The sequence below is a fragment of the Danio rerio genome, chromosome 11 (genome assembly GCF_052040795.2).
Source record: "Danio rerio strain M-AB ecotype USA chromosome 11, GRCz13ab, whole genome shotgun sequence".
In the NCBI taxonomy this organism is placed as follows: Eukaryota; Metazoa; Chordata; class Actinopteri; order Cypriniformes; family Danionidae; genus Danio; species Danio rerio.
Genome location: NC_141031.1, coordinates 46,590,001 through 46,617,500, shown reverse-complemented (window position 1 = coordinate 46,617,500; position 27,500 = coordinate 46,590,001). Strand labels below are relative to the sequence as shown.

Below are 27,500 nucleotides of genomic sequence, written 5' to 3'. Positions count from 1 at the left end.
ATCAACTTAAAATAGGTAAATCAGCATTCAGAATCAGCTCAAGAGTAAATAATAAAGAAACATTTAAATATATTGTATTATATTTTGTGTCAAATGTTTGTGTAAAACAAAAAAACTAACAAAAAAAATGAATTAAATAAGCCTCGCATATACAATGTTTAAGAACAATTTAAATGATTGTTTGCATTTATTATTATACATAATTAGTATTGGTACACTGTAATTAAGCATAAAAATTAAGTTTTTTTTATATTTTGCCAAGCTTTTAACAGGTATAAACAGCTTTTTATGAATAAAAATATATTTAGAAAATGATGTTAAATCATTATTAATAAATATATTATTATTAATATTATTTATTTATTTATTTGTTTTGTTTTTTACAAATTGGGAGGAACATTCAGTTATTAAAAACTTAAAAAAAAGGAAGAAAGACAACAACAACAGTAATAATAATGATACTTTTGCATATAATTGTGCACAATCCTAAGACTCTCCACATGTTGCTCTCCCACTCTGTGAATCAGGGAGCAGATCCTGCGAGTGAAAGCTGAAGAGGATAAGATCCCTCTGCTGGTGGTGGGCAATAAGTCAGATCTGGAGGAGCGACGGCAGGTTTCAGCAGACGAGGCCCGAAGCAAGGCAGACGAGTGGGGAGTTCAGTACGTGGAGACCTCAGCCAAAACCAGAGCCAACGTCGATAAGGTGAACTATTCAGTTGAGACAGTGTGTCTGAGCCTCTGACATTATCAGGAAGGCTATTTTAGAGTTTTGGAGCCATATATGAAAACGCTCAACCTCCTTTAGTGGTCTTAGTTATTCTGGGTATTACCAGAAGCCCTGAGTTTTGAGATCTTAAAAAGCGGGTTGGGTTGTATCGACGCAGAAGGTTGGTTAGATAACCAGGAGCTAGACTGTTTAAAGCTTTATCGGTAATAATTAATATTTTATTATCAATACAGAATTTAACAGGCAGCCAGTGTAAGGAGGATAAAATCGGGAGGATATGGTTATATTTTCGAGACCTTGTAAAAACTCTGGCTGCTGCATTTTGCCCTAACTGACTTCTTTTAATAGTGAATGCATTACAACCAGTGAACAGAGCATTGCAGTAACCCAATCTAGAGGTCATAAAAGCATGAACTAGCTCTTCTGCATCTGAGATGGATAGCATGCTTCTTAGCTTAGCGAAGTCTCTGAGATATAAAGGCTGTTTAGGCAAGGCCAGGCAGATTTATTTTTACAGCACATTTCACACACAGTGGCAATTCAAAGTGCTTTACATAAACAAGAATAAAAAGACAAGTTTAGATGCAGTAAATAAATATAATGTCCTCATGCTGTCAACAGCTTACAGATTAACACCAGTGCACTTTAAAAATATTATAACTAGTGTTTAAAGGGAATCCTGGGTATCAGGACATGTATACCTTAATGTAATGTAAATAATGTGAAATATGTCAACAAACACCCACAGCACATTTACATTATTCAAAAACATTTTTCCTTTTCTTTCTTTCTTATGTCTACTACTGTACTTTCTTTTTTTCTTTCTAACTTTTTTCTTTCTTTCTTACATATTTTCTTTTTCTTTCTTTCTTTCTTTCTTTCTTTCTTTCTTTCTTTCTTTCTTTCTTTCTTTCCTTCTTTCTTTCTTTCCTTCTTTCCTTCTTTCTTTCTTTTTTCTTACCTAGGTATTTATTTTCTTTCTTTCATTTTGTTGTTTCTTGCATATTTACTTATTTATTTTTCTTTCTTTTTTGTTTTCTTTCTTTCTTTCTTTCTTTCTTTTTTTCTTTCTTTCTTTTTTCTTTCTTTCTTTCTTTCTTTCTTTTTTTCTTTCTTTCTTTCTTTCTTACCTAGTTATGTATTTTCTTTCTTTCATTTTTTTATTTCTTTCATATTTACGTATTTTCTTTCTTTCTTACTTACATACATACTTGCATACGTACTTTCTTTCTTGCATACTTTTTTCTTTCTTACTTTCTTCCTTGTACTTTCTAACAAACTTTCTTTCTTCTTTATTTCTTTCTTTTAACTTAATTTCTTGCTTTTTTGCTTTTTTAATTTCTTTCTTTCTTACATTCGTACTTAATTTCTTGCATTCGTTCTTTCTCTCTTACATACTATTTTACTTTGTTGTCACACATACTTTCTTTCATTCATTCTTTTTTTCTTACATATTTACATTTTCTTACGTTCTTTCTTTCTCACTTGTATATTTGTTGATATTTTTTCTTTCTTACCTACTTGCATACTTTCTTTTGTACTTATTTGCTTTCTTTCTTACATACCTATTTAAATACTTTCTTTCTTGCATACTTTCTTTCTTCCTCGTATACTTGCGTACTTTCTTCCTCACGTACTTTCTTTCTTACTTTCGTACATACTTTCTTTCTTTCTTTCTTTCTTTCTTACTTGCGTACTTTTATTTTTTTTTGCTTTTTTCTTACGTACTTTCTTAAGTTTAAATACTTATTTAAATTTTTTTTCTCTTATGTACTTTATTTTTTTACATTTGTACTTTCTTTCTTACTTGCTTTTTTATGTGCTTTGTTTGTTTGTTTGTTTCTTTCTTTCTTTCTAAATGTACATTTTCTCAGGTATATTCAGTTATAAAAGCACATTGGCTGTACTGTCAGTGAAGTGTTTGCTTGTTGTTGTTGTTGTTTTCTGCAGGTCTTCTTTGACCTAATGAGGGAAGTCCGAACAAAGAAAATGTCTGAAAACAAGGAGAAGAATTTAAAGAAGGGCGGCAAGAAGAAGAAGAGTCTGAAAGAGAGATGCACACTGCTGTGATTGACCCGTCCAGCTCTCCTGTCCTGAACTGAGCCGCTCGGAGGAAAATAATGATGATGATGATGAGCAGATCTTCTTCATCCAGCTTTCCTGATGCCAAACACAATCAATCAAAAGTCGAACTCCAGCTCTCCAGCAAAGGGCTTTTGCACATTTCTGCAGACCAGCGTGTTATTAAAATCAGTAGCGTAACTCTAATCTGTGGGACTTTCACAATCTCATTATTCTAATGCAAACTCAAAAAACACACAATATTAATGATGCTGCATTATTGGCCTCATGAAACAAGAACTGAGTCATTTGTTGCGTTCAATTAAAGGGACAGTTCACCCAAAAATGAACACGTATTAGTGGTTTCAACATTTTTAGGAGTTTTTTTTTTCTGCTAAAGAATAAAGAAGATATTTTGAAGAATGCTGAAAAAAATAGCCATTGATTTCAATAATAGGAAATGGAAAATGTAATGTCAATTATTTTACATCATTCTTCAAAATATCTGCTTTTGGGTTCAACAGAAGAAAGTCAAACAGGTTTGAAACAAGTGAAGGGAGAATGAAGGATCATTTTAGGGTGGACTGTCCCTTTAAGTGACTTTGCAACAATATACTTGTGATTTAAAGGGACAGTACACCCAAAAATGAAAATTTACCCACTCTAAAGTGATTCTAACCTTTCATGAGTTATTTTCTGCTTCTGTTGAACACAAGATATTTTGAAGAATGCTGATAAAATAAGTATTTTTTTGTGTTCAACAGACAAACAAGTTTAAAACGGGTGTAAGATGAGTAAAGGATTATATTGTGTGTACTGTCTCTTTAAGTGACAATTTGAAACAATTTATTAAGAATTTAAAGAGACAGTACACCCAAAAAATGAAAAATTACTCACTTTAAAGGGATTCAAACTTTTCATTAGTTTATTTTTTTTTTTAACCTAAAAGAAGATATTTTGAAGAATGTTGAAAAACCATTGTCTTTCATAATAGGAAGCGGAAAATACAATGGTAGTCAATGGGAATCAGTTCCCAACATTTTTCTAAGTATCCTCTTTTGTGTCCAACAGAAGAAAGTAAGTCAGACAGGTTTGAACTAAGTTAAGGGAGAGTAAAAGTTCATTTTGGGATGTACTGTTTCTTTAAGTGACCATTTATACTTTATTTTATCAGCATTCTTCAAAATATCTTCTTTTATGTTCAACAGAAGAAAGAAAGACCGGTTTGAAACAAGTGAAGAGAGAGTAAAAGAGGATTTTTGGGTGTACAGTCCCTTAAAGTGACTATTCACAACAAGATGATTAGAATTTAAAGGGACAGTGCACCCAAAGTGATTCTAACCTTTCATGAGTTTTTTCTTATTCTGTTGAACACAAAAGAAGATATTTTGAAGAATGCTGATAAAATATAGCCACTGATTTACTAGGAAACCAAAAATACATTGAAGTCGATGGCAATGAGTTTCCAACATTTTTCAAAATATCTTCTGTTTTCAACTGACAAACAAGTTTGAAACGGGTGTAGGATGAGGAAAGGATTTTCTTATGTGTGCTGTCTCTTTAAGTGATAATTTGCAACAATAAATTTAGGATTTAAAGAGACAGTACACCCAAAACTGAAAATGCACTGACTTTAAAGTCAAAACATTTACACGTTTTGTTGTTGTTGTTGTTGATGATGATGAACACAAAGGAAGATATTTTGAAGAATGCTGGAAACTAGTAGCTATTTAGTTTCATACAAGGATAAATAAATGCCATGGTAATCAATGGCTACCAGTTTTAAATCCTTTTCTTTAAGTATTTCATTTGTGTTCAGAAGAAGAAACAAGTGTTGAGAGAGTAAATATTGAGTGCATTTACATTTTTAGGTGAACTGACCATATGCAACACAATAGTAAGATTTACTCTGTCTACACTTATTTTTAAAACCCGATTTCTGTCTCTCTCTCTCTCTCTCTCTCTCTCTCTCTCTCTCTCTCTCTCTCTCTCTCTCTTAGTTTTGCAGTTTCGCTCTTTCTTTCTTCCTTCTTTAAATGTTTTAAACGGGTATGAATGAACTTCCATAGTATTTTTTTCCTACAATGGAAGTCAATGGTTACCGGTTTCAAACATTTTTCTAAGTATCTTCTTTTGTGTTTAACAGAAGAAAGAAAGCCAGTTAGGTTCAAAACGAGTGAAGGGAGAGTAAATGATTGCTTTTTGGGTGTACTGCCTCTCTTTGGTGAACAGTTTGCAATGAAATATTAAGAAATTAAAGAGACAGTACACCTAAAAATGAAAATGTACTCATCATTTACTCTCTCTCTCTCTTTCTCAGCTTATTTCAAATCAATTTAAATTTCTTTTTTGTTGTTCTTTTTATGTTATCAACTATTGACTTAGTATTTTTTGTCTCTATGTAAGTCAATGGCTACCATCTTCGAACATTCTTTAAACTATCTTATTTTTAGTTCAACCAAAAAATCACCCGTTTGAGGATGAACACGTGAGTAAATGTAAATATTTAGGTGAACTATCCCTTTAATTCCTCCTTTCTATTTCCATTTTCATCGCGTTATATTTCATTTTTGTGCTAAATACTCTATTTCAAGTTATCAGACGTTATATGCAATCTTTATTTTGTGTATTTGTTAATGTTCTAAGCATTATTTTGTAGCTAAATGTGTGGTGAAAAGATGAAATTCACTGCAAACTCGTCTCTTTGTTTTCATCACAAATGCATATTTTTGTAATCAGCCCACTGTGATTTCTCTGGTGATTAAAGAGCAAATAAAGCTTCGGTGTATTTGTTCTGGATCTCCAGCGTGTGTTTGTGTGTGTGAAAGAGTGTGTTTGATGGCGTCCGGGCTGTAAGAGTTTTACGAGAGCTGTAAAGTGCGTCCGGAAGCAGTCGCTCACCTTGACTTTGAATGTGAAAAGCGACTAGCGTTTAACATCCTCCGTAAAGACACCGTACACGCTGATCTGAGAACAGACATGCACAAAACAATCGGATAAACAAATGTCTGGATTGCCGGTTTTCAACATTTTTATAACTATCTTTTTTGTTTCATTTCAAACCTGATTACATTTTGTTTTTAAATGTTGTTAACTATTGACGTAGTGGTTTTTCTTCTTACTATGGAAGTCAATGGTTACTTGTTTTCAGCATGTTTCAACTTTCTTTTTTTGTGTTTAAAAGAAGAAAGTCAAATCTCTCGCTTTTTTTCAAACCTGTTTAAATGTATTATTTTTTATGTTGTTTGCACTGACCTTGTTTTTTTTTTTGTCTTGCTATGGAAGCCAGTGGTGACTGGTTTTCAGCATTTTTCCGTCTTTGTGTTTTATTTCGAACCCATTTACATATTTTTTAAACATTAACTATTGGCGTACTGTTTTTTTCTTACTATGAAAGGCAATGGTTACCAGTTTTCAAAAAATGTTTAAATATATTTTTGTGTTTAACAAAAGAAAATAAAATCTCTTTTTCTCAACTTTTTTCAAACCTGTTTACATTTCTTTTATTGTTGTAACCCATTAACTTAGTGTTTTTTTTTTCTCACTATTGAAGTCAATAGTTACCGGTTTTCAACATTTCTCTAACTATCTTTTTTTATTTCAAACCAGTTAAATTGAGCCCGTTTAAATTTTTTTAATGTTGTAAACCTTTAACTTAGTGTTTTTTTTTTTTATTTTGTTTTTTTTTTACTATGGAAGTCAATGGTTACCGGTTTTCAACATTTTTCTAACTATCTGTTTTGTGTTTAACAAAAAAATCAAGTCTCTCTTTTTCTCAGCTTTTTTCAAACCTGTTTACATTTATTTTTTGTTGTAAACCCTTGACTTAGTGTTTTTTTTCTCACTATTGAAGTCAATAGTTACCGGTTTTTAACATTTCTCTATCTTTTTTATTTCAAACCATTTAAATTATTTTTTATTATATTTTTTTATGTTGTAAACCATTGACTGTTTTTTCTTACTATGAAAGTCAATGGTTACCGGTTTTCAACATTTTTCTAACTATCTTTTTTTGTTTTACAGAAGAAAATAATTTTTTTTTCTCAACTTTTTTCAAACCTGTTTATATTTATTTTATTGTTGTAACCCATTAACTTGGTGTTTTTTTTGTTGTTGTTTTTTTACTATGGAAGTCAATGTTTACCGGTTTTCAACATTTGTCTAACTACCTTTTTTTGTGTTTAACAGAAGAAAGTCAAATTTCTTATTTTCTCAGCTTTTTTCAAACCTGTTTATATTTATTTATTATTATTTTTTATGTTGTAAACCATTCACTTAGTGTTTTTTCCTTACTATGGAAGTCAATGGTTACCGGTTTTCAACATTTTTCTAACTCTGTTTTTTTTGTGTTTCTATAATCATTCCATAATTCTTCTTCTTCTATAATCACTGAATATGTACATAAAGACATGAGTACAGGTATTCTTGGTCTGTATACACAACACTAAATATGTAAACCAATGTCTGTCTGTCTGTCCATCCATCTATTTCTCTGTCTGTCTGCCTGTATGTCTGTCTGTAAATCTATCCATCCATGTATTTCTGTCTGTCTGTCCACCTGACTGTCTGTCTGTCCATCCATCTATTTCTCTGTCTGTCTGTATGTCTGTCCATCTTTCCATCCATGTATTTCTGTCTGTCTGTATGTCCGTCGGTCTGTATGTATATATATATAATTTCTTTTTCTTTTCTTTTTTTGCTGGTTTCACTGCATTTATCTCTTATTAAAAATTAAGAAGTTGAGATATTCTTATTTAATTATGCATTAAAATGGGGGGATTCACATTTAAATTTTACTGTATAATTTTATTTGAATATATTGCAAACGATTTGCATAATGTGATTAAATTGATAAAGAACACATTATTTGTGAATTACAATTATTAATAATATTGGAATTAATTAAACTTTTTTGACATTTTAATTTGTGATTGTTGAAAGTGTATGACAGAAATCAGACAGAGATGTTGAGCGCATCAGTGTGCAGCTTTCAGATGAAAAAAGTGATCAGTGTTTGATGCAGTAATGAATATTTGACTAAATATATTTATAGTTTGATGACACTGATTTAAATAAATGTGCATTTTGAGCATTTGCAAAGTTTTATTATATACATTTCAATATAAAAATATATATATATATATATATATATTTTATTTGATATTTTTAATGCTTTTTATAGCATTGTTTGTTTTGTGTAAATTTTGGACTCAAATGTATTATAAAATCTAAATAACTCTTTATTACATATATAAAAAAAACATTTATTTTGTCCAGCTAAACTTTTTTTGCGTCAAGAGAAAATAAAATGTAGAAGGTGAATTTATTTTTTATTTATAATAAATCTGACTTTGTTTAGTAAACTAATAAATCATATATAACTCATTATCACACATCTTTTGTGCCTAAAAGTTTGCCCTGCGTATGATGAACCTGCAGTTTCACTGTCGGCCAGCAGAGGTCAGACAGTACTTGCAGTAATTGTACTGAATATTATTCATATTATTTATTAAATTACCTATTAAATTGTACATTATTAACGTCTACCCTTATTCCAACCCTAAACCAAACATTTACAGTAATGTAAAAATATTAATTATTTTTGTACAGTGTATTTAAGTAGTAGGGGACATATTAAATTATTCATTAGGTCTAACTAATTACTCGCTTGTGTGTGTGATATACGCTATAGGCTAAAATATATACATAATAAATTCACACAAAATGTATATATTATATACATAAAGATTTAATTCGAATCCTGTTGTCCAGTTAAATTCACTGTGGAGTGTTTAATACGAATAATATTTATGGAGTTATACAATATATAACAATATATTAAACATGAGGCGTTTCACTTGACCAATCAAATGAAGAGACTGCGATTCCTCTGTTTACCGGCAGGTATCAGTGTGAGATCACATTTCTCAGGTTTTACTCTCACTTAAAGACACATTTCCTTTTATTATTAGATCCTATACAATATTTGTCAGACTCGTTTATTTTGTGCATTTTAGCTCCTGCGTGTGTTAAAGAAATTCAATTTGATGGCCTTCCAGTTTTTGCGGTGCAGATTAAATCAAATATTGTAATTAGTTTTAAGAGACATTGCTTAAATGTTAATGATATTAATTATTATTATGTTTTTGATGCAGAAATTTGTGGATTTTCATGTATTTATTTATTTTAATATTTATTTATTGTTTTATTTATAGATTTATTTACTCGTTTAGTTGTTCATTTGCATATTTATTTTTTTATGCAGAAATTTATGGATTTATTTATTTATTTGTTTATTTATTTGCATATTAATTTAATTATTGTTTTATTTATGGATTTTTTACTCGTTTATTTGTTTATTTGCATATTTCTTTATTGTTTTATTTATGCAGGAGTTTGTGGATTTATTTACTCATTCATCTATTTATTTGCATGTTTATTTATTTATTGTTTTATTTATGTATGAATTTATGGATTTATTTAATTATTAATTTATTTATTTGCGTATTTATTTATTTATTGTTTTATTTATGCAGAAATTTGTGGATTTATTTACTTATTAATTTATTTATTTATTTGCATGTTTATTTATTTATTGTTTTATTTATGTATGAATTTATGGATTTATTTAATTATTAATTTATTTATTTGCGTATTTATTTATTTATTGTTTTATTTATGCAGAAATTTGTGGATTTATTTACTTATTAATTAATTTATTTATTTGCATATTTATTGATTTGTTGTTTTATTTATGTATGAATTTATGGATTTATTTACTTATTAATTAATTTACTTGCATATTTATTTATTTATTGTTTTATTTATGCAGGAATTTGTGGATTTATTTACTTATTGATTTATTTATTTGTATATTTATTTATTTATTTATTTATTGTTTTGTTTATGCCGGATTTTATGGATTTTTAGTGTTTTATTTATACAGGAATTTGTGGATTTATTTACTTATTGATTTATTTATTTGCATTTTATTTATTTTTTATTGTTTTATTTATGCAGGATTTTATGGATTTTTTAGTGTTTTATTTATACAGGATTTTATGGATTTATTTACTTATTTATTTATTTCCATATTTATTTAGATATTTATTTATTGTTTTATTTATGTAGGAATTTGTGGATTTACCCATTTATTTATTTATTTGCACATTTTTAATTATTGTTTTATTTATGCAGGAATTAGTACATTTACTCACTTATTTATTTATTTAATTGCACATTTTTTAATTATTGTTTTATTTATGCAGGAATTTGTGGATTTACTCATTTATTTATTTATTTGCACATTTATTTATTTATTGTATTATTTATACAGGAATATGTTTCGTCCTCCATATATTAATTTATATGAATAAAGCAAAAACAATCAACCATAATTAAATACTATTATCATTTTTTAAATGTATCTAATTTTTTATTCTCATAATCAGTACAAGAAAAAAAACGTAATGAGAAGTATCGAGTCTTTTATTTTGTATAACTCAACCACCTGTCAGACTTTTACTCTGAAAAGTAGCCAAGGGGGCAGCCATTTTGGCAGCGCTCCTTCACACTCCTCCGCTTCACACAGCTGAATATATTAAGCCTCCAATAAGCGGTATTTATATTCGTGCGGCGTTCCGTCCTCGTCCTTCTCCGTCCGCGATTTTTCCACCAAAAAAAACAACCAACACAACCCGCATCCGTGTCAAAAAATAAACAAATAACTAACAAACCTGAAGAGAAGTGCAGCCTCAGACGAGACGCGCGCGTTTTTATTCTGATGAGGATATTATTGAGCTCGCTTGTGTCGCGGTGGATTTGGAAACGGATTTATCCTATTTAGGATCGTGTCACTGGAGCAAAGGAATACAACAGAGACAGCAAATCCCTTCGGATTGACAGGTAAAACCGCACATTATTTCCATTGCGTTCATTTTGGGAACATTTCTATGTGGCGCAGTGATTCTGCCATTCGCCATTCATTCGCGTTCGTCCCCACGACGCCTGTTTTACAGTCTGTTTTTGATCTTTTTTACGACTTTAATTGATAAGTGCGACTGTATTGTGTAATTCACAATCCCCAGCAGCCGAAAAACAACTTCTCTATTGTGTTTACATCGCATTTTAATATCTTTGTCAGTGGAAATGTACAGTAGAGGGTTCACAATATTGTTATCGTGTGATTATTAATTACAAATTATTTTATTATGAATGATAAATTATAATTAAGCCTATTATAAACGTAATATTAGCATTGTTGTATTAAACAGTTTAGATTTAGGACAGTTTTGATGAATGGTTTTGATCTATAAATATTGACTAGTATTTTGTGTAGGCTTCAGTGAATCTGCCAATATGATTTGGTCAGGAACGCCCAGTTAACTTATGATTGATTAAATATCTAATTATGTGTCCTCTATATTCATGTGTTTCCTATTTTTTATCACTTACTATTTTAGCATTTATTATTTAACGTTGTTTCAAAGCGAGTCGTAATTATTTGGGGATTATTTTGCATACAGCATCAATAACACGAGAAGCGGTGACCGCAATCCTGCTTATGGAAAGTCAAATATAGGACATATTCAGCAAAACCTCGATGAACTTCATGATGAGAGCAGTGGATGCTTTATGAAGATGAACTCGAGTCTGGCTGCAACAGATGCTTTAGTTTCTGAACACCTGCTTGTGTAACACTTCTGGAGTTTTGTATTTAATTTTTTATATTTGTAGTTAGGCTACTGTAATCGCGTATTCTCATGCAGTACATACACGATATCATGTTCTGTGTGTGTTTTTATGTAATATTTATTTGTATATTTATTTATTTATTGGGCAGTTTTCTAATAATTAATAAGTTTAAGCTTTTCAACTTATTTTTTCTCCTCATTATATCAACATTTAAAAAAAAAAGATCATTTTAAATTGTATTAAATCTAAAAGCCCAGTATAGTATTTTGTTATAAGCAAAGTGCATTACATTTATTTATTTATTTATTTATATGGCAGTTTTCTAATAATTAATAAATTTAAGCTTTTCAACTAAATTTTTTCTCCTCATTTAAACATTTAAATAAATGATCATTTAAAATTGTATAAAATCTAAAATCCCAGTATAGTATTTTGTCATAAGCAAAGTGCATTACATTTTATTTATTTATTCACTTATTTGTTTATAGGGCAGTTTTCTATTAATAAGTTTTAGCTTTTCAACTTAATTTTCTCATTATTTCAACATTTAAATAAATTATCATTTTAAATTCTATTAAATGTAAAAGGCAAATATAAAGTTTTGTTATAAGCTAAGTGCATTTTATTATTTATTTATTTATTTGTTTGTTTATTTTTTTATTTATTGGGCAGTTTTGAAATAATTAATCATTTTAAGATTGTCAGCTTAATTTTTACTCCTAATTATTTAAACGTTTAAATAAATTATCATTTTAAATTGTATTAAATGTAAAAGCCAAGTATAGTATTTTGTGCATAAATTTGTAACTATTATTATTTTTTTTATATGACAGTTTTCTACTAAACAATAAAATGTTTATGCTTTTCAAAAAAAAAATCTCAATATTTTAACATTTAAATAAATTATAATTTTAAATTTTATTAAATCTAAATAAAAGCCAAGTATAGTATTCTGCTATAAACTAAGTGCATTAAATTTAATTTATTTATTTATTTATAGGGTAGTTTTTTTTATTTATAAGTTTAAGCTGTTCAACTTATTTTTTTCCTCATTATTTCAACATTTAAATAAATTATATTTTTCAATTGTATTAAATGTAAAAGCAAAATATAGTATTTTGTTAGGTGCATTAAATTTTATTTATTTGTTTATTTGTTTCTTTGTTTGTTTATTTATTGGGCAGCTTTCTGATAATTAATAAGTTTAAGCTGTTCAACTTAAGTTATTCTTCTCATTGTTAATCATTTAAATAAATTAAAATTTTAAATTGCATTAAAGCTAAATGTAGTATTTGCTATAAGCTAAGTGCATTACATTATATATACACACCAAATTAAAAATTGTAAAGTCTGTTTTTATTGACATTTTTTTAATGCTATTTGAATTGGAGTGTTGATTTGTTTTTGTGTGTGTTATGATTTTGAGGTTTAATAATTTTTCATATCATGGATCTCCCACAGTGACAGATTCTTATTATTGTAGATTCTTACGGTTGTAAGCTTTATTTTGTAGTATTAATGTATACTATTGTCAAATTAACTAATGTTTACTTCTGTTTTGTATTTGTGAATAAGACACTTGTACATAGAGGTAAAGGTTTTATATTCGCACATTCATTTGGTGACAACTTCTGATACAGTCCAAATATTGTTTACCATGCGACTTTGAATATTCCGTCTGAAATCACATGTTAATCTGACATCATTGGCACTATTTATTTGATTAAGAACAATGTTGTACTTTGCTAGTCGTTAACTGCTAACATGATTTTACCATTTAGAATTTGCAAATAATACTTTTCTGAAATTATATTATTAAGGAGAACGTCCGAATGCGGGAACATTAAACCAACTTTACCTCAATCACATGTTCCACCTTAACTGGAAATGATTTGATGTACTTGCATCAAAACCTGGACTTAAAAGTGAGAAGTTGTGTGTTGAAATCCCCATTTGGACAATTGAAGACCTTCACTCATTACAGGTTCTGCTAATGGTGGGTTTATTTAAATCATTGTTGCTCTTTAGTGCAATTTTATCTCTAACTAGTCTTGAAATGCACATTTGATTCAGTTTGTCGCTTTGCAAACAAATGCTGGATCTTTATAATTGGCTGTAAATTGAGCAAAATAAGCATGCCAGTTTCTACAGTCAGGCGTTGTAGCACATGCTGGTTTTCTCTCTCAGGTGTTCATTTAGACACAGGTTATGAAGGTGTCATGTTCAATCAGCTTCAGCGGTTGTTCAACACAGACTGTAAACAAGGCCTTGTGACCTGACTAGTGCAAACCCAGTTTTTAATAAGTCTACGCAGAAGCACAGTGGATTTGCGGTCTGTTTGTTTGATGGATGCTGCTGGGCGTGACAGGCCAACACTGACACAACCAATGGCCTTTTTTAGTATTAATTTAGCCATTTTTGTGACGCAACTTGGCCTCGGTTTAAATGTCAGACCTTTAAACCAAGTCTTTTTCATTTGAATTTTTTTATTTTTGTACTTATGTAAAATGCATAGTATGTTGTGTACGTGTGTGTGTGTGTGTGTGTGTGTGTGTGTGTGTGTGTGTGTGTGTGTGTGTGTGTGTGTGTGTGTGTGTGTTTTAAATAAATCTTTTACCATAATTTATTGGTGTAATAATTTTAAAATAAATACAGTACTGAGCAGAACTCTTATAGGCCTCTTGTTTCATCAACCAATACAAAAATGGATTCAAATCAGTTTTTTTATCATTTGGTTTGTGTCTGTCAGTTAATTTGCTAGTGTCTTGGAAACGCTAAAGTGTATTGTTAAAATGTCTTGGAAATGCTAGTGTCTTGTTAAAGTGTCTTGGAAACACCAAAGTGTCTTGTTGAACTGTCTTGAAAATTTTAGAATGCCTTGTTGAACTGACTTGAAGACACTGGAGTGTCTTGGAGATGCTGAAGTGTCATGGAGATGCTAAAGTGTCTTGTTGAAGAGTCTTGGAAATGCTAAAGTGTCTTGTTGAAGAGTCTTGGAAATGCTAAAGTGTCTTGTTGAAGAGTCTTGGAAATGCTAAAGTGTCTTGTTGAAGAGTCTTGGAAATGCTAAAGTGTCTTGTTGAAGAGTCTTGGAAATGCTAGTGTCTTGTTGAAGTGTCTTGGAGACACTGAAGTGTGTTGAAGTGTCTTTGAGATGCTGAAGTGTCTCAGAGATGCTGAAATATCTTGGAGATGCTGAATTATCTTTGATACACTGAAGTGTCTTGGAGATGCTGAAGTGCCTTGTTAAAGTGTCTTGGAAACGCTAAAGTGTCTTGTTAAAATGTCTTGGAAATGCTAAGGTGTCTTGGAAACACTAAAGTGTCTTATTAAAGTGTCTTGAAGACTCTAGAATGTCTCATTGAAGTGACTTGAAGACACTGTAGTGTCTTGGAGATGCTAAAGTGTCTTGTTGAAGTGTCTTAGAAATGCTAAAGTGTCTTATAGAAGTGTCTTGGAGACACTGAAGTGTGTTGAAGTGTCTTGGAGACTGAATGCTGAATTATCTTTGATACACCGAAGTGTCTTTGAGATGCTGAAGTGTCTCAGAGATGCTGAAATGTCTTGGAGACGCTGAATTCTCTTTAATACACTGAAGTGTCTTGGAGATGCTGAAGTGCCTTGTTAAAGTGTCTTGGAAACGCTAAAGTGTCTTAGAAACACTGAAGTGTCCTGTTGAAGTGTCTTGGAAATGCTAAAGTGTCTTGTTAAAATGTCTTGGAAATGCTAAAGTGTCTTGGAAACGCTAAAGTGTCTTGGAAACGCTAAAGTGTCTTAGAAACACTGAAGTGTCCTGTTGAAGTGTCTTGGAAATGCTAAAGTGTCTTGTTAAAATGTCTTGGAAATGCTAAAGTGTCTTGGAAACACTAAAGTGTCTTGAAGACTCTAGAATGTCTTGTTTAAGTGACTTGAAGACACTGGAGTGTCTTGGAGATGCTGAAGTGTCCTGGAGATGCTAAAGTGTCTTGATAAAGTGTCTTGGAAGTGAAAGTGTCTTGTTGAAGTGTCTTGGAGATGCTGAAGTGTGTTGAAATGTCTCTGAGATGCTGAAGCGTCTCAGAGATACTGAAATGTCTTGAAGACACTGAATTATCTTTGATACACTGAAGTGTCTTGGAGATGCTGAAGTGCCTTGAAGATATTGAACTGTCTTTGAGGTGTCTTGAAAATGCTGAAGTGTCTTGGAGATTCTGAAGTGTCTTGTCTTGAAGCCTTTTAGAGATGCTTTATTTTCATGAAGTTACTTGTAGATGTTGAAGTGTCTTGAAGATGCTGAAGTGTCTTGAAGTGTCTTGTCTTGGAGATGTTGAATTGTCTTGGCAAGGTTGAAATGTCTTGAAGTGACTTGTGATGCTGAAGAGTCTTGGAGACACTGAAGTGTGTTGAAGTGTCTTTGAGATGCTGAAGTGTCTTTAAGATGCTGAAGTGTCTCAGAGATGCTGAAATGCCTTGGAGACGCTGAATTATCTTTGATTCACCGAAGTGTCTTGGAGATGCTGAAGTGCCTTGGAGATGTTGAAGTGTCTCGTCTTAAAATCTCTTAGAGATGCTTTATTTTCTTGAAGTTACTTAGAGATGTTGAAGTGTCTTGAAGATGCTGAAGTCTCTTATTTTGGAGATGTTGAATTGTCTTGAAGTGTCTTGGTGAGGTTGAAATGTCTTGAAGTGACTTGAGATGTTGCAGTGTCTTGAGGATAGAGATTTTTGGAGATGCTGAAGTGTCCCAGATGTTAAATATGTGTCTTTAAAAGTGTTTCAGATGTTGAAGTGTCTTGACTTGGAGAAATTTAAGTGAAATCGAAGATGACAAAGTGTCTTAAGGTGTTGCCACAGTTCTTTTGGATATATTTCTTGGACTTTGTTTCTGCACAGAATAGATATATTGAAGAATGTTAGTAAGTGATAGTAGAGTCTCTAGACTCTTTTTTTTTCATACTACAAAGTCCATATTATTTTTAGTTAAACATGCCTCAGAGCTTTACCCACAGCTGTCACCATGCTAGGTTGTTTTGAGGGTTTTTCAGCGTGTATCTGAGGTGTTCTGGGTGCTTTCCAGGGCACTGCTGTTTAAAGAAGGGAATCTCCAAGCCTCTGAGTTTCTACTCTGGTAGATCCTCTGAAAGTGATCCATAAATCACTTAACACTTTCAGCATTTTGATTTGTCAATTTGTGTTTGTGCATCCAAACCTGCTGGTGAGGAGTTCATGATAAATGCTCATTCCGTCAGTGTTCAGATGCGTCTCTATCTCCCTGTAGATCTGCTCTGGCCGTGTCTGTGGGACAGTGGAGGGTCTGCAGGCGTGAGATAAGCATGTTGCCGTCACATGATACCGACAGTCGTGTCTGTCAGCTACAGCTGCACTCACAACTGATCTACAGTCAGTCAGAGACGCACTCACTGCTGCGTCATGCTGGATGCATGTTGTTTACAGCAGCGCTTGTCCTGACCCAAAAACACACACAGACAAACAGCAGGCAACAGCAATGCTGAGAGCAAACACAAAGCCAATGACATAAAAAGCAGCATGCAAATCAGTCAACCTTATGCTGAGCAAGATGAACATCATGTAAGTGTTGCATTGATTTGCATTGTTAGCTTCTGTCATTGTGTCTTAGGGTGCTTTCACATCTGTAGTTCGCTTCATTTGGTCCGGACCAAGGGTAATAAATGATACATTGTTGCATTTTCTGCAGTCTTTGGGTCGTTTTCACACCACACTGCTGGCTTTGGTCCGAACCAGTTGAAACGAACCAAAATGCAGTCATCTGACAAAATCCACATCTCTCATTGGCCAGATGTTGTTGAACATATTTCCTAAACTGCTTATTGATTGGTCAGAATTCTCGTGCAGGAAAATGCCAGTGAACTCACGCAAGTAAACAAAACCTTTTACTCTGGAGGGACGACTGCACTGACTGATGATATTCCTGCTTTAGACAAACTATACATTACGAAAATGAAGCGCGGCTGGAAACAGTGTTTAATGCATCGCTCGTCACTTCAGGAGGAGACGTGAATTAATTTAGCTAAACTGCGACATGGTCATCTTGCGGAAATATTACCAACGATCCATCAGGTAATGTTTTCCCCCCTCTCTCTCTCTCTCTCTCTGTTGGTAAAGCGCTGTCAACAAATATTTTCCTCCATATCCCATAATGCACAGCGCATCGGCCTACGGCAGCTAAATTAGTCCAAGAGGCGCAGTATTTTTTTGCGGTTGGACCTGTTTTAGTACGAATCATATTCTCACCACAAACGAACCGCTCCAGGGTTCGTTTGAAAGCGTACCGAGACCACCTCTTCAAGCAGGTCTCGGTACTCTTATTTGGTCCGCTTTTGGTGCGCACACGAGTACGATTGCTGCATTCTCACCTGCCCAAACCAACCGCACCAAAAAGGAAAACGAACTCTAGTGCGATTCAACCGAACTAAATAAGGCAGGTGTGAAAGCACCCTGAGTTAAGCATTTTGCTAGGCCTGTTTATAATTACAATATATTTAGATTAATGTACTTCGGCGTTACTCCATAATGGCGCTGTTATGCCTGTCCATTTGGTAATATCTTCCTCTAACGCCGTCAACCTCTGACTCACAAATAAAGTTTAAAAAACTATTGCACTGTTATCTGCAAGACTTTTAATCACAGTATTACTTTCTATTGATGGCTTAATCTTTTTCTCCCATTTTTAGATTTCTGATCAAGTATTGTCACATTTATTAATGTATTGATTCATCTGATTTTCATTGAGCAGGTGTAATATTCATTAATATTAATGAACTATTTTTAATAGTTTGAGTCAGTGCTATGGCTTTAGTAATCTCATCTGCTTCATCTTGAATGTTTGTTTATTAAAAATTGATGATGCCATTAGCTTTAAATAGGACTGATGTCAAGTTTATTTATAATGTTTTTCCCTCGTTTTCATATTTATGCTTTTAGGCTGATGATTTTATCCAAGCAAGGTGACCTTTGGCTCTAAAATAACCAAACTGTATATTGTAAAAATCTGTGTAAATTAGTAGAATGTATTAATGTTAGTGATTTTAGCTGTGCTTTTGCATCTGCTTGGCTCTTTTTTGTATTTGCTAGACGAGCTCTGCATGCGTTTACGTCAGAGATGTGAAAATCGAGTCGCTGTTTTGGTCTGAGCTATTTTTATTTTCATTTTGCCTTTCATATTCTCTTGATATATGCGAGTTATGACACATCGACTGGTGCTTCGGGAATTTTGTTAAGCTTTGTTAAGTGACACGGCATCATTTCATTTTCCAGCGAGACGCAGAGATGCAGGTCTCATTAACACTCTGTTCAGTAGCAGTATTTAAAAGCCTGATGTAATGTAACCATCAAATGGATATTTGGGAATCATGCTGGATAAATAAAAGCAAACCAGAACACAGGTTCTACTCTTCAATACAGTGGTAACTTTACAAATTGCATCAGTGCAGATTTACAGTACAACTTTAAAGACTCATTTAAGTCTCACTGTTAATCTTGTGCAAAATCATGCACAATGACACTATTTAAATACTTCATTTCCTTATACAGTCTACATGCTTCTATACACTCAATTTAAGTTCTGCTTAATAGCATAAGCATTTTACATGACTAAACAGGAGTGCGTTTCCCAAACAATGACAACTCGTGGCTGAACTATCACAGTACGAGGCCTGGTTTGGGAATGAAGGATGCAATCGGTAGGGTTTCCCAAAACCGTAACTGCTTACGTTATACAGAATTTTAGTTTCCATATTTATACTTGAAATACATAAGTGCCTTTAAACTTTAGGCAAAAAGGTCCCCTGCAAGGAATCATCCTATTTGGGGGTCCCTGAGATTAAATAAGTTTAAAAACCCTCCTGTAGACTATCGAAAAATAAATAGCTTAAAGGGGCTAATCATTTTGACCTTAAAACTGTTATTAAAATTTTTTTAAAAACTGCTTTTATTTTAGCCAAAATACTTTTCAGAAAAAAAAATATTATCAGACATACTCTGAAAATGTCCTTGCTTTGTTAAACATCATTTGGGAAATATTTTAAAAAGAAAATTTAAAGGGGGTTAATAATTCTGATTTCAACTGTATTTGGAAACACAAGTTTGCGACGCAGTTTGCGAATGTTTATTGTAACAATGAATTTGCGGAAACACTAAATCAATGAACTATGTTTGTTATGACGAAACTTGCAACCTTAGTTGGCTAACAATGCTTTTCGGAAACGCACCCCAGAACAGCTCCTGACTGATCATCACGGCTTTAAAGCGCTCCAGTGTCCCTGTATCTGTGGTTAGACTCAGTAAACAGCGGTGAGTTTGGTGAACTGATGACCTTCACGACCAATCACAGTCCTTTCTGTTGAGCATGTGAACACTGGCAAATCAGCGCTGTTTAACGCCCCATTCCCACGGGGCGTTAGCATCAACGCTTCCCATTCACTTTGAATGGGTAATGTCAGGTGTTGCCGAACTGCATTGTGGATCCGTCTGCGCCGCTTCACAGGCGTTGCTCGCTGCAGAAGTTGGGACTAGCTCAACTTTTCAAGCGCCGACGGAAGCGTCAGCCAATCAGATTGCTGTATGCAAATACACCAGCTAGACAGTGGCCTTTTGCTGACGGAATTTGATTGGCTGATGCTGCTATGACGATCGCTTCAGCCCCAACTTCGGACACGCCTTCAGTCAAGTGTTGACAGTATAGCCCCGTGTGAATGGGGCATAAGAACACACTCAACAGCGCTCAAATTTTAGCTATGTCTTTAAAATTTCAGTACCGGTCGGTACCAAATTCCAGTATGGTGACAAAACTAATTCAAAGTTCACTATACATTTCACGAGTTCACCCTGTTCCTAAGCATTAAACTCATGCCGTTGACGTCACTCTGGCCTGGTTTATGAGGACATTGCTGACTTCATGACAGAAACTCCCACATCAGCAGTTCTGTATGAGGAATTGCGTCTCCTCAGGGATTTCTCCTTCTCGCAGGCATCCAGACGGTCAGCCCAGGTCACGGTCATCCTCAACACACATATTTAACCTGATGTCTGTCCGCACACATGCCTGTGATAAACTGCGAGAAGCTTCAGGATATTGATAATGCAGTAAAAAGCACTCGCCATCATGTGGTTTTGGCAGGCCGCGGGGAAAGTGTTTCCTGCTCCCAGAAGGAGGATGAGCCATTTAATGCACGGAGAGAGTGAAAGAGCTTTAATGAAATGTTTTTTATTTAACTTCATTACTTTAATGCATCGGCACCACAGCCAAGAGATGATGGTTTAGATTTCATACAGACCATGTGATGCTGGATAACTGGATTGAACGTGTCTTTAATAAGTGCACCGGTGCTGGACATTACTGTATGATTTAATTACTGTATGGACAACGGTTTAGTTTAGACCAAATGCCATATTACTGTGGTGAAATGTATTTTTAGCAGGGTTTGACATTAAAGGGCACCTATGGTGAAAAATCTACTTTTCAAGCTGTTTGGACAGACGTGTGTATATATAAGCTGCGTCCCAAATGGCACACTATACACTATGCACTCATGCACTATGTACTTATGCACTTACACACTCAACAGGATAGTATATGTATGTAGTGTGTCCCAAATGGCACACTAATGTTTTTTTACTAAGCGGAAATTCAAACCGTTTCCCTGATGACGTTTGACGGTCGCCAAATCAGTGAAATAAACAACTGAATTATCAAATAATACCTGCCGTGAGTATTGCTGCATTCACCATCGGGAGGCGCTATAATCACTCTCGTAGGAGAATTTTGCCTTCACCATCCAAAATAAATAAAGTTATCCAACATGTGCGTCCGATAGCTCCGCCCCTTCCGCTACGTGAGCAAACATGCGGTCGTTGAGTGCGTGAAGTGTCCATCATTACACACTTCATTTTAGCAGCTGAATGAGTGCATCATCCGGGTAATTAAAGTGCACTTATTATAGAGTTTTCAGTGTGAACGCACTACTTACACTATTTATACTACAAAATGGCGTAGAATAGTGCATAAGTATGCGATTTGGGACGCAGCTATAGTGTACAGAACGTCATATTGGGGTGATGTAAACACACACAGTCCTTTTATTTCAATTTAACAACATAAAAACAGTGGACCAATTGGAGCGGTCTTTACGTAGGATAGCGGTCCCCCCGCCCACCAATATTGATTGATAGCCTCGCGTCACGATCATATCCTCAGTTTGTTGTTTCACATCCGCCATTTTCAGCGTGTGAGTCAAAGCGATGTCACTAAAGGAACACCCGTGCTCTATTTTTTGATGAAAGGCTCATTGGGCTCAACACAAGATCAATATTCTCTCACATTATCGCTCTAATCGGAATTATTGCTTGTACCTTTTGCGCGGCGCAGTGCATTTCGGAGTTCTGGGCGTGGGTTTCTGTTGGGGTGCATGCAGCGAAGCTTCGGGTTGGCAGCTCGACGGCCGTGACGCTGTTGTGTTTGCCCTGTTGGAGCCCTGTTTTTGTTGTTCTGAAATGCGTGGCGCGACGATTCGGGATACTTCATGTTTCTGCCGCGCCACTGAGAGTGTCTGGTGTGCCGTGTCGTGGCGCATTCGATGCCTCCGTCAAAGTTAATTCAGTGTGTGTGGTTATCGGTGTACAAGCTCAGCACTTGTACACCACGACTATACAAACTATACAAAGACACGAATTATTTTGTACTCTCTGGTTGGTCTGTGTCCGAGTCGTACATGTACGGCTGAATGCTGATACAAGCTTAGATTAGCTTCTCTCTCTCTGTCTGTCTGCCTGTCTGTGGCAAACGCAGAGCGGGTGAGCTTTTGGCTCCGCCCCCTTGTTACGTTGGGTGGGAAGCCGAAACTAATTTTCTTGTGAAGCGGCACACCCCTAAAACAGCAAACTGTGTACACTCCCACAACATGACACTTTTTAACACATTATAATAAAAACATCTGAACTGTGTGTTGAACTGAACCTGAACTGGCACACTCAGAACAACCATAATAACTAATAATAAATCATAAAAAAGAGGTAAACTATGTGCCCTTTAACACCCGCCAAATGCAGGTAGATTTTAGCTCTGGCGGGTAAGACAGCCGCTCCCAACCAGAAAAAGTGGCTAGTGGAAATAATTTTCAAATTCTTGTTTTCTTAAAGCTGGGTCCGACAATAAAAATGGCCCAGAGTTCGTACAAATGTGATCGTAGAATTAAGAAGCAGCACGACTGGGAAACATCCACACACACATTCACACACACACTCATACACTACGGACAATTTAGCCTACCCAATTCACCTGTACCGCATGTGTTTGGACTGTGGGGGAAACCAGAGCACCCGGAGGAAACCCACGCAAACACAGGGAGAACATGCAAACTCCACACAGAAACGCCAACTGAGCCGAGGCTCGACCCAGCGAGCTTCTTGCTGTGAGGCGACAGCTCTACCTACTGCGCCACTACCTACACGCACATGTGATGTATTATAATTTATTTATTTAATGTCTTTATGACACGGAGTTCAATATTGTGATTTCTGAATGTCTTCACCTATCCCGAAGCTAAACCCAACCTGCTGATTGTAAAAGGCCTCAGCCGACTCCGTCAGTCCGTCATCACAGAGCTTCAGTATTATTATTCTTCTTTTATTATTCTTTCCAGAACTGTCTTAAGCATCTGTCTGCACTCCCGTCTCACACCTCCAAAATCCACGCGTTCATTGCATTTCGTCTTCATCATCTTCTTCTAAGGCACAACTCATTTATTAGAGAAGAGCAAACACCACAGTGGCAGATCCCAATGCACCAATCCACACCTCTCTCAGCAATATTTGTGCAAGTTTATCAGGCAGTGGTGATTTTATTCTCTTTAGTTTCTCATTGGATGGAAGCGCTGCTTTATTCACAGATGTTTGATGCAATGTTCCAGTTTTGTGCATAAATCGAAGTCACATGTTTGGTTAGAGACACGGCTTTAATTATGGCCTGGAAGCAGGTTGTGGATGATGCTCGATGATCTACTGATAAAGCTCTTTGAGAAATGCAGAACATTTTCTTGATGTGCGTCTTCAGATCTAGACTGGACGGGTCTTTTGTCCGTCTGATGTCATTCAAGTCGGCAAAAGGGGTTTTTCCTCTGAATTAGTAAAGGCTTGTAAATGGGAAGCGTGTGGATGTTAATGCGGTTATTCTCCACATTCCTCTGTTGTTGATCTGACGTGAGGTTTATAATTGTGTTTTATTCTGAGCCATTAAAACACTGAGGGAAGATGTGAAGAAGCCTTTATAAAAGATGACCTCTTCTACCCAGTTGATCTTTCTATTTGTTCATTATTTTCGTCTTTGTCGCTTTCCTTGTTTTTCTTTTATTTTCTCTTATTTCTATCTTTTTTCTGTCCTTTTCTCCTTTCTGGTCATTGCTTTTTCCTTTCTTTTTTCTGTCTTTTCTTTCTTTCTTTTTTCTTTCTTTTCTTTTTTCTATTCCTTCTCTCCTTTTCATTTTTCTTTTCCTTTGGTTTTTTTTTCTTTGTCTTTTTCTTTTTTCTGTCTTTTTTCTTTTCTTTTTGTTCTTTTAAGTTTTTTTCTTTCTTGTTCTTTTTTCTGTCATCTTCTCATTTCTGTCTCCTGCTTTGTTTTTCTTCTCTTCTTTCTTTCTTTCTTTCTTTCTTTCTTTCTTTCTTTTTCTTTCTTTCTTTCTTTCTTTTTTCTTTCTTTTCTTTCTTTCTTTCTTTCTTTTCCTTTTTTCTATGCCATCTTTTTCCTTTAACTTTTTTATTCTTAATTTTTCTGTTTTTATTTTTTCCTTTTCTTCTATCTCTTTCTTTGTTTTCGTCTATTTTCTTTTTCTTGGTATTTCTTTCTTTTTTTACTCCTTTTTCTTTCTTTCCTTTTTCTTTCCTTTCTTTCTTTCGATTTTCTGTCCCCCTAGTTGTTGTCTTTTTTCCCTTTATTTTTTCTCTGTTGTTTCTCTTTTGGTTCTGGTATTCATATAGTGTCCACCTGTTAAGTCTGACATTACATGATGGAGATTTCCAGGTCCAGTCCCAGACAATTTGAATCCGCAAATGCTTTAATAACATATAAATGGCACTGTAATGCTTTCAAAAATCATGATTGCAATATGTAAATCCATGCCTAATGACTAGAAAGTGGTCACATATTGGTGTCTGTGATGCAGCAGCTCCAGAAACTGTAGTGTACACCATGATTTTGTGAGTGATTCACTGTAACGTGTGGTGACTAAACAAACGTGGTCACAAATTATATATTTTCAATTCAAACAAGTAGCGACCAGGAAACAGTATTCTGTACGTCACGACTTAACAAGCAAATTTGTTCTTGTGGTTATCTTATTTATTTTTCCTTTGTAGTGATCAACTTTCTTCTCCTTTCCCTTGTTCTGCTGTAATTGTGTGTGTTCTCCACGTGGATGCTGATTGAATTTGTGCTCATTAGACGAACCACAAACTCTTTGTTATCGTTCAGGTCAAGAAATTCATTACCCTGATTAACCTTCATATCAGACGCTGAGAACAATATTAATAATGTATGGCATCAAACATGATTACAATGTAATGTGCTGTAGAAATGTTCAGAACAGAATAACTCGATTACATCATTAGCCAGTTACTCAATATAACTCAAGGATCTCTCATTTTTCCTTTCTATCAGGGAATGCAATAACATTTAAAGCTGTTTTAGTTACTTGCAGGCTTCCCATTAGGGCTGTGCAATATGCACAAAATAATCATATTGCGATTTTGCGAACGAATATTGCGATTGCGATTTTATTTGCGATTTTGGCAACTGTTTTTGCTTTTTCAAACAAGCTACATACAATCTAAATGCATTCAGTGCACAAGAAGTGCATAACAAAACTATTGAGTCAGTAATTTATTGTGCCGTTTTGACCCTTTGGATACTAGTTTAGTCTGTTTGGGCTGGCTTTGATGTGTGCTTTTGTTGGACATTGATCATGCAGTTTTTTTATGACACTGTTTTAAGTGTTGGATCAGATTTGTAGTATTGCTCCGTTTTGTTGGAATAATCATTTCACAAGTCTTGAACATTGCCTTGCTCTGTGACACATCCTCTCTCCTGAATCCAAAATCCTCCAAAATGACTGTCGTTGAAATTCTCCTTGGCACCAAATCATTTTTATTTTGACCTGCATCCATATTTTGTTCTTTCCTCCTGCTCGCCTATTCGGTTCTCCCACTCAACTTCGTCATGCGCAGAGTGAGCTGGTTAACATAATAGCTATAAATGCCCGGTGCGCTACGTCAGCTCTGATTGGTTAACATAATAATATCATGTGCACAAGAACATATTCTAAATAGAATTCTTAATAAATTAATAGATAAAAATTGCAGCCTTTTGCGATTTAGAAATTGCGTGTGCTTGAGTTGCGAATTTTTTATTTTTATGCGATTGCGATTAATTGCACAGCCCTACTTCCCATAGGTTTGAAATATACTTGCGGTGGTAGCCGGATTGAAACACACCTTTTACCCACATCGCATAAAGAGTTAACTATATGCGATTAACAAAACATCATTTAATTTTTAATAATAGTTGTATTTATTATGACGGTGTTTCTTTTTAATGGGTTAAAGTAAACAATTTTTTAGATATGTACAGTATAAACCAGTGGGCGAGGCAGTGGTGCAGTAGGTAGTGCTGTCGCCTCACAGCAAGAAGGTCACTGGGTCGCTGGTTCGAGCCTCGGCTCAGTTGGCGTTTCTGTGTGGAGTTTGCATGTTCGCGTGGGTTTCCTCCGGGTGCTCCGGTTTCCCCCACAGTCCAAAGACATGCGGTACAGGTGAATTGGAGAGGCTAAATTGTCCGTAGTGTATGAGTGTGTGTGTGAATGTGTGTGTGGATGTTTCCCAGAGATGGGTTGCAGCTGGAAGGGCATCCGCTATACGTAAAAACTTGCTGGATGAGTTGGCGGTTCATTCCGCTGTGGCGACCCCGGATTAATAAAGGGACTAAGCCGACAAGAAAGTGATTGAATGAATGAGTTGAAACCAGAAGTTTACATACACTCAAAAAAAAGGAACATAACCATTTAAAAAAAAATGTCTAATGGAAAAAAAATCCTAGAGGAAACACAGACTTAACTCGCTTTTGCTTGATGCTTCATTTGCATCTGGTGTGAACGCACCATTTCTGGTGTGACCAATGACACTGTGACTTTGTCACCTCGATTAAAATAGTTTGACAACATTTACTTACAAAGTAAACTTAGTCTTTTTATGTCAAGGTTTACATGGACTTGCTTATTTTTAATTGGTTTCCTGATGAGACATTGTTGAGACTATCTCACAATCTTTTTCACACTCCCTCAGTTTTCTGATCTTATCAGTGTTGTGGACACAGGAGAAAACAGAAGCGTCCTCTTGCCTTTTCTAACTGTAAGTAGGTTAGTGGTTCAAAGTAAATAAATAAGCATAAAAAGGGCATGAATAAGAAAATGCAGCCAAACACAGGCTGTATCCTTCAGGGAGCTCCTCACACCGATGCTGGCTTTATATTTAATTTAAGCTCTTGGCTTTCTTTCCACACACAGTTCTCAGAACAGCCACATCTTCTCAAAACACACCCAAAATCCCCAGATGAACTCTAAATGAGACCCCTGATGGAAAAAAGCAGACCCTCGGGCATGAGGATAACAGATCAGACTTCAAACATTGAGCTGGCTGCCAGAAATCTTCATTTTGGCAAGTTATTGTTAACAGGACAATAGGGTTGTGTGATGCTTAAGAAAAATGTGATCTGCAATAACATGCTAATGCCAGTTTATACTTCTCATTAGAAATATGTGCTCAGGGCTATACTTTTGAGAACCAAGAAATATACACCACGTAATGTTTTTATTTGTCCCTTAAATTAGATTAGATTAAACTTTATGGCTGGCAGTTCGGTCCCTGTGATGCGTTGGGCAGTTTTCACCACCCGCTGCAGTTGGTCAGGATGCTTTCTATTGTGCAGCGGTAAAAGATCACCTAGATGGTTGCTA

General features: G+C 34.4%; 3 protein-coding genes across 15 annotated transcripts in view; 2 read left to right on the top strand and 1 right to left on the bottom strand.

Moving 5' to 3' along the window:
- The window catches only part of ralbb (RAS like proto-oncogene Bb), a 12,793-nt gene extending 7,204 nt beyond the window's left edge, over nt 1-5,589 (top strand). The window contains exons 4-6 of one of the 3 annotated variants that reach the window (XR_015501874.1): nt 528-705; nt 2,680-3,838; nt 3,965-5,589. Coding sequence is in view for 1 of the 3 variants with exons in the window: in NM_001002123.1 (NP_001002123.1) it covers nt 528-705; nt 2,680-2,799 (298 nt within the window). In the remaining 2 variants the exon portion in view is untranslated. 3 annotated transcript variants of the gene reach the window in all.
- Nucleotides 1-27,500, bottom strand: part of traf3ip2b (TRAF3 interacting protein 2b) — an 872,991-nt gene that overhangs the window by 582,004 nt on the left and 263,487 nt on the right. The window lies entirely within an intron of this gene.
- The window catches only part of tmem63bb (transmembrane protein 63Bb), an 86,991-nt gene continuing 69,905 nt past the window's right edge, over nt 10,415-27,500 (top strand). For 9 of the 10 annotated variants that reach the window (XR_015502054.1, XR_015502050.1, XR_015502056.1 and 6 more), the window contains exon 1: nt 10,415-10,695. The gene's annotated coding sequence lies outside the window, so the exon portion shown is untranslated. 10 annotated transcript variants of the gene reach the window in all.